This window comes from Charadrius vociferus, unplaced genomic scaffold (genome assembly GCF_000708025.1).
Source record: "Charadrius vociferus isolate BGI_N301 unplaced genomic scaffold, ASM70802v2 scaffold201, whole genome shotgun sequence".
Taxonomy (NCBI): Eukaryota; Metazoa; Chordata; class Aves; order Charadriiformes; family Charadriidae; genus Charadrius; species Charadrius vociferus.
In genome coordinates, this window is record NW_009646936.1 from 1,893,480 (window position 1) to 1,900,981 (window position 7,502).

A 7,502-nucleotide genomic window follows, 5' to 3' on the forward strand; every position below is an offset into this window, starting at 1 on the left:
AAGGAAAAGTCCTCTTCCGGCTCTAGCCTCATCCTCGGAACAAAATGTCCTTTTACTTTTCTAGTTTTAAAATTCCCTAAAGTCACACATCCTGCATATGCAGGTAAATGTGACAGTTAATTACAGTCCTAAGTATATTCCACAAACCACTGAAAGAAAGCTAAAACCAAAACTGTCAGTCTAATGGTTTTAGTCTAATGAAATATTTAGTGGAAACATTAAAAGTTATCAGACAGGAAAACTGATCACATGCTACCACTCAGGAAAACAATCCACCCATAATACTGGACATAATTTCATATTGTAAACACTGGTAAGAACACATAAAATTTAAAAGCAATTATTTCATTGTGGTTTACTCAATAAATTAAACTGTACCTGGGGAGTCATTCAGGCTGAAGGCAATTCGTACTGGCTTATCAGCAGGTACCCTGGCGGTGGTGATCATGTGGGCACTTGAGTCAATGCTTTTACTTGTTTGTTCCAGCTGCAATAATACAAACAATATATTTATTACAGAGCATGTGACACCATTCAACAAATGAGTTTTAATGCTTCTCATGCATTCACATGAGAAGCATTCTTATTCTAGCTAAGCAACGTTTAGAATCAAAGTCAAGGGTGCGCCATTTCACTTTTCCATTTAAAAAGGATTTAAGTGAAATTCAGTGCAGAGACTGCCTTTCTTTTGCTATTTACAGATTAGAAAGAATGATGGCAAAGGAAGCTTCCCCTCTCCTCACCTGCTTGCTCCCCGCCATTGCCCCTTCAGCAAGCCTTGACTCGTGGCAATGCTGCCGGGTTCTGAAGGTGAAGAAGGAAGAAGGGGTGGGGAGTTGAGAGTAACATGACCCCAAGCCTCCCGTGTGATTGGAAACGTGCACACCACTCCACATGGTGTCAATGAGGAGGCACCCATCCTCCTACCTTCCACCCATACTCCCCCAGTCAAACTGTGCCTGATAGTCACACATTTAATGGTCAGAAAGTTACTGGGTCTCCAAACCTTGGTGGTGATTCTTCAGTGGAACTCTGAGCAGGTGTAGGGATCTGTCTGCATGGGTTTGACTCCCGGATCAGGACCTTATTCAGTCCTCGGTCTTTCTTCTGAGACCACCAATTCCAAAAAGTGGTTTTACTGAGATGAAACCCTGTCCATTAAGAAAACTGCTAGTTCATTTCAAGCAGGGCACTAAACAAGTGTTGAGCAACAAAAGAATTAGCTACTACTGATCTGTAATGGTATAATTAAATCATCTCTGAACAGTCAAAACTTGTACTCAGAGCTCTACTATGTATATTAAACTTTTTGAACGAACGGTTTTGTTTAAACTCTATTAAACAGCTGAACGCAAACTTAATCTCCTTGTATATCTAACACAAAGCTGCTAAAATTCACAGATATTAATCTTCTGATTAGCTCATGTGTGGAGAACGTAAAGTCAGTGGGACTTCATTCACGCAAAAGATCTGCCCATAAAGAAATTATTTTAGGACTGAAGACTATGCTATCCAGAGTGCATTGTATCCGTACCAACTATGTGTACCATTACAAGAGTAGCTTTTACATTACCATAAAAACTCCTCCGTCAATTAGAAACCAAATTCTTCAGGAAAATACAATGAATTTACTAAAAGTTGTACCACATGTCAGTAGACAACACAGCATTTGGCTAGCGTCTAAAAGCCAGCTTCCCAAGCCTATAGTCTTGCAGTTTTTCAGTAAAGTAGCTATTATATTGCATGGAAATCCCAACAACTCATTCTAATTTACACTTAATTATTTGGCAGTCTCAGAAAGTCAATAGAACAGAACAATATTTCAGGATTATAATCTTCCTCGGTGATGTACAAGTGAATGAAACACCTCCCTGGCATCACTGCCTTGCTATCAGTGGAAGAGTATCAAATTTGCATTTGGCCCATTAAGTTCAGCATTTCTTTTTTATTTGCTTTGTCTGTCTTAATATTTAGCTAGCAGAGTCATGCGGTTACTCTGTAGCAATGCTACACAAGAAATTGTTATTTGAAGTGCATAATCTTTTCTTAAAATAACAACAAATAATCTAAAATCATTACTTTGAATAAATCTTATTTGGAGCTGAGAGTGTCTCTTTCTACTAATACATGAAAGATATCAGGGATTGTTCTTTATTCCCTATGATTAATAATCGAGACACACAAAAACTGAAGTGATATCTATTGGGAAGAGACAAAGAAAAGTCTACTCAGCTGCCACAGTGTGTGTTTTTGGACTCAGGAAAGGATCCTTGGAGTCAACTGAAATACTCTATTTTGAAGTGCATTGCATCAGACTAAATAACTTCTACCTTCTGAGTATTATTGATCTCTTTCCCCCCCCCAGATCCTCACTCTATAAGAAACATACATGACACCTCATTGTTTTTAAAAAACAAAACTACTAATCCAAAATTCTTTATCATATTTCCCTTCCATACCTTCCAGTACAAGGCAAAGAAAAAAAAAAAAGAGATTTTAAGTGATAAGCACATCCTTGAATCAAGACTGTTCATCATTCTGTGTTGGTGGCACACATTCCCCTGACATCTGCTTACTTTCTCAAGTGGTCATCCACATCCACATAAGAGCATACTTAACATTTTGTATCATAGCCTAAGTAACTAAAATGATGCATTGTGCTAGAGGTTTTAAAGTTGCCATAACAATATTGCTAGAAGTAAATCTGTTGTCTTATCCCAGCCACATACTCTGTGGTCTGTGATGTCTTTAAATTATCTCTTCTAACCACCTACTATGTGAGGGCAAAAATCAATACCCCTTCAATAAGCAATGGTGAATGCTATTGTAACACGAAAGAGAGTTTTCATTTTATTCCCATCCACAAAAAGAAATCTCATCTTTGCACACAGCAATTACCCTGCTACCTATTTTTTTTTATATTGTATTTATCCCTTCACTCCTTTTCTAGCAGAATCCTCAGGCTCTTCACCACAAAAAGCAACAGAGAGGGATGGGAGCAGCCTGTGTGCAAACAAGGTGATACAGGAAACATGCAGACCGACTGCCCCCAATTCCCCACCTGCTTTCTCCATGCATGAAGAACAGTATCTCTGTAGACAGAGATGAGGGTGAGTGGGCAACCTGGAATTTAATGCGATTTAATGAGCAGCTCTCTTCTTCGCAGCAATTGCCTACAGAACTGGCTGCTGTTTCTCCATAAAAAAATCTGCAGCAGAACTCAGATTAAGTGCCGTTACAGCTCTATCAATTTAGTTCAGTTTTCACACCTGTTGCCTTACCTCACTTAGCGGAGTGTCTGCACTTGTATAATCCAGGGCCAGCCACTGTCTTGGCTTGTCGTTGCCTTTATGGAGTAAAGCTTCAATAAAAGAAAAGGCTGCACCTGCTGCATAGCAACAAACTGACAAGGTCTGAGAAGCTGAGACAGCTGTCAGGGCAACATGCTGCTACCTGCACTTCCCATAGGCTTTGCTGTCCCAAAAGATCACCCTTTTCCGCTTTTCTCCACAATTCCGCTTTTCCTTCCTCTCCTTGCCAGTGACGAGGGATTATGATGCTGTCACGCTTCAGGGAGGAAAAAATCCTTCTGTCACAGGCATTATTAAGCAGCAAACTGTGGCGAGCCCAAGATTTTTAATTCATTAGTCCTGGCAAACCTAAAATACAAACAGACTTGCTTCATAGGACAGGAATGTTTTCAGCATGACCCAATCAGTGTCTGTGTCTATTCCAGCAAACTGGCAAAGATAGCATGACTCCAGTCAGCAAAAATGTCTGCAGCTCCAATCAGCTTGGGCTGACACTGCCAACTTGGACTGGCTACAGGCGAACTATCAAATGATAGCAGCGACTATCAAAGCTAACAACAAGGGATGGGCTCGGCGTGGTAGGCTGAGTTCATGTTGGCTTTGCTCAAGTCGGGCTCGTCTCATAGCAGACGACACAGCCCCGCACTTCTGAGGAGGCAACGGGCGAATTTCAGAATGCGTATGCTGTGAAAGCAGATGTATTTATAGATGAGCTGGCGATGGCGCTGATAGCTGGAGCTGACTAAATCAGAGATTTGCCTGAACTCTGAGGGTTTCCTCGTGCAATTTCGGACAGCTTTGTGTCAGTTTTGAAACCACAGGCGAGCAATTAATAGATAAAACTTGAAGTATCACAGGAGAGATTCATTTCTTCAGCTTAAACTTTTGTTTTCTGTAGCTGTGTCACGCACATGCACTGCCTACATGACTTCTTTGATTGACTGCTGTCACAGTCATTAGAACAAAGGGAGAAAAATGGAGAACAATTACGGAATGATTATACAGAATATCTTTGTATCTATTGTTCTGTGCTTGAAAAGGGGGTTCTCTTTTTATATTTCAAAATGTATTTTGAAGGTATATTTTATATTTTTAAATTCCAAACGGAAAAGGTTTATCTAACCCAGCTTTCCTGCATAGGCACATCCCTAGATTCTCTTGGCTCAGCTGACATACAGAGATGTTGCAGGACGAGTAGAGATTTGAAGGTCTGAAGTTAAATTTTCATCCTTCTTCACCCTCTCACCTTCTGGCCCTAGCCCAGGATTGACCTAATCAGTGCAAATCTCAGGAAGCCGGCAGTTGCCCTTGTGGCCTCAAAAGACCTTTTTCATACTTTTAAATGACTAAACTGCAACGATATTCTACCCACACTGCCTTTCCCCCAGCAATGACCCAGGAGGGTATCAGACAGCTACACCATTAGTTAGGTATCTGGTGAGGCTGCCTTTTTAACTGCAGTGAGATTTCAGAGCAGACTATGGGCTCTGGCCCAAAGAGTTAGTGAAAAGCAGGATTGTGCCTCTGACTATGCTGACCATTTCCTCTTCTCTTGATGTCTTTCTGAAAAGGTTGAGGGTTCCTCCCTTTATGTCTCCTTTGGAAGGGGAGGGAGAGACATTTGACTCTGATCACAACCACTATTGCAGATAACATTCTACAGGTCAGCAGTTGATATCGTTCTCCAGCTCCAGGTATAATTACTGTGAAAGTATTTGTTTGAAGATACAGAAAATCCTGGCTCCAGTGAAATCACTAAAAATATTCTGCTTCAGCTTCCATGGAGACAGGGTTTCCCCAAAATTGTAAGATCCTCTTCTGCTTCATACGGACAGATGGTATTTAGATGGTATGAGTGCCTTTATTACATGCCATTACAGTAAAGCCTAAAAAAGCCTCTCTATGTAAAGTCTTAAGACATGGAAAATCTTCAATAGCCATGACAGCAAGGGTCTTGGGCAGAAATGATGGCTGAATAGCCCAGGGGTGGTTTTCCCAGATGGCTCCACATTTCCCAGACACTCCACATTTCCAGACTGACGCTTTAGTTGTACTCAGTTTAAATAGTATGTGCGTTCACAAATTGAGTTCATAATCATTTTACCATAGAATCATAGAATGGTTAGAGTTGGAAGGGACCTTAAAGATCATCTAGTTCCAACCCCCCTGACATGGGCAGGGACACCTTCCACTAGATGATCTTACTGAAAGCCTCATCCAGCCTGGCCTTGAACACCTCCAGGGATGGGGCATCCACAGCTTCTCTGGACAACCTGTTCCAGTGTCTCACCACCCTTACAGTAAAGAATTTCTTCCTAATGTCTAATCAAATCTACCCTCTTTCAGTTTAAAACCATTACCCCTCGTCCTATAGCTATACTCCCTGATAAACAGTCCCTCCCCATCTTTCCTGTAGGCCCTCTTTATGTACTGGAAGGTGGCAATAAGGTCTCCCTGGAGCCTTCTCTTCTCCAGGCTGAAAAACCCCATCTCTCTCAGCCTGTCTTCAGAGGCATTCCAGCCCTCTGATCGTCTTCGTGGCCCTCCTCTGTACTCCCTCCAACAGCTCCATGTCCTTCTTATGTTGGGGACTCCAGAGCTGGATGCAGTACGCCAGGTGGGGTCTCACAAGAGTGGAGTAGAGGGGCAGAATCACCTCCCTCGACCTGCTGGCCGTGCTTCTTTTGATGCAGCCCAGAATATGGTTGGCCTTCTGGGCTGTCAGCACACATTGCTGGCTCACGTTGAGCTTCTCATCTACCAAGACTCCCAAGTCCTTCTACTCAGCGCTGCTCTCAACCCGTTCTCCGTCCAGACTGTACTTGTGCTTGGGGTTGCCCCAACATGCAGGACCTTGCACTTGGCCTTGTTGAACTTCACGAGGTTCACACGTGCCCAATTCTCAAGCCTGTCCAGGTCCCTCTGGATGGCATCCCTTCCTTCCAATGTGTCAACCACTCCACACAGCTTGGTGTCATCAGCAAACTTGCTGAGGGTGTACTTAGTCTAAACATCCATGTCACCAACAAAGATGTTAAATGGTACCGGTCTCAGTACTGACCCCTGAGGAACGCCGCTTGTCACTGGTGCCCACTTGGACATCAAGCCATTGACCGCAACTCTTTGAGTGCAGCCATCCAGCCAATTCCTTATCCACCAAGTAGTCCATCCATCAAATCCATGCCTCTCCAATTTAGAGACAAGCATGTCATGCAGGACTTGCAAAAGTCCAGGTAGATGATGTCAGTTGATCTTCCCTTATCCACCAATGCTGTAACCCCAGTGTAGAAGGCCACCAAATTTTTCAGGCACGATTTGCCCTTAATGAAGTCATGTTGGCTGTCACCAATCACCTCTTTATTTTCCATGTGCCTTAGTAGAGTTTCCAGGAGGATCTGGCTCCATGATCTTGCTGGGCATGGAGGTGAGACTGACAGGCCTGTAGTTCCTCAGGTCTTTCTTTTTTCCCTTTTTAAAAATGGGGGTTATGTTTCCCTTTTTCCAGTCAGTGGGAATTTCACTGGACTGCTACAACTTCTCAAATATGATGGATAGGAGCTTGGAAACTTCATCTGCCGGTTCTCTCAGTACCCGCAGGTGAATCTCATCAGGTCCCATGGACTTGTCTACCTTCAGGTTCCTCAGATGGTCTTGAACGTTGTCTTCTCCTACATTGGGCAGTTCCTCATTCTCCCAGTCCCTGCCTTTGCCTCCTGCAACTCTGGCGGTGTGGCTAGAGCCCTTGCTGGTGAAGACCAAGGCAAAATGTTATGCTTTGTATCTATTGTATACATTTTTTTAAAATGTCAGTCTTTCTAGTTAAATCTGTGTTATTATACACACTTTAATAAAGAACGTAGCATCACCTGTACTTCACTTAATACGCTTCTAAGGGATGTGCTGCTCCTGAAAGCTATGAATCATGTGCTAAGATACCAAAACTGCACAAACCAAAAGGCCCCTGATTTGCATTTAAATATCAGTTCCATGCTTTACAGAATGATTAGTCACCTGTAACTACTACTTCATGGAAGGTAGTCTATTTTTTAAATGTGAGAATATTGTAGCATTCTGCATACAGAATAATAAATTTGAAGCATCAGGATGAATGACTTGACTGTAACCATTTTATCATCTATTTATTATTGGGGCTATGGTGCTAAATCCCTCAACAATATGGATTTAAACAGC

At 42.3% G+C, this 7,502-nt stretch overlaps 1 protein-coding gene across 2 annotated transcripts in view; it reads right to left on the reverse strand.

Moving 5' to 3' along the window:
* MAP3K7CL (MAP3K7 C-terminal like) overlaps window positions 1–3,650 on the reverse strand; it is a 31,193-nt gene extending 27,543 nt beyond the window's left edge. The window contains exons 1-3 of one of the 2 annotated variants that reach the window (XM_009894898.1): window positions 3,282–3,650; window positions 1,007–1,151; window positions 379–487 (exon numbers count right to left, since the gene is read on the reverse strand). In XM_009894898.1, coding sequence (XP_009893200.1) covers window positions 379–448 — 70 coding nt within the window. In that variant the 5' untranslated portion in view covers window positions 449–487; window positions 1,007–1,151; window positions 3,282–3,650. Of the gene's footprint in view, window positions 1–378; window positions 488–743; window positions 762–1,006; window positions 1,152–3,281 lie in introns of those variants that run through there. The other variant, XM_009894897.1, reaches the window with a different exon arrangement.
* Window positions 3,651–7,502: the final 3,852 nt, after the last annotated feature.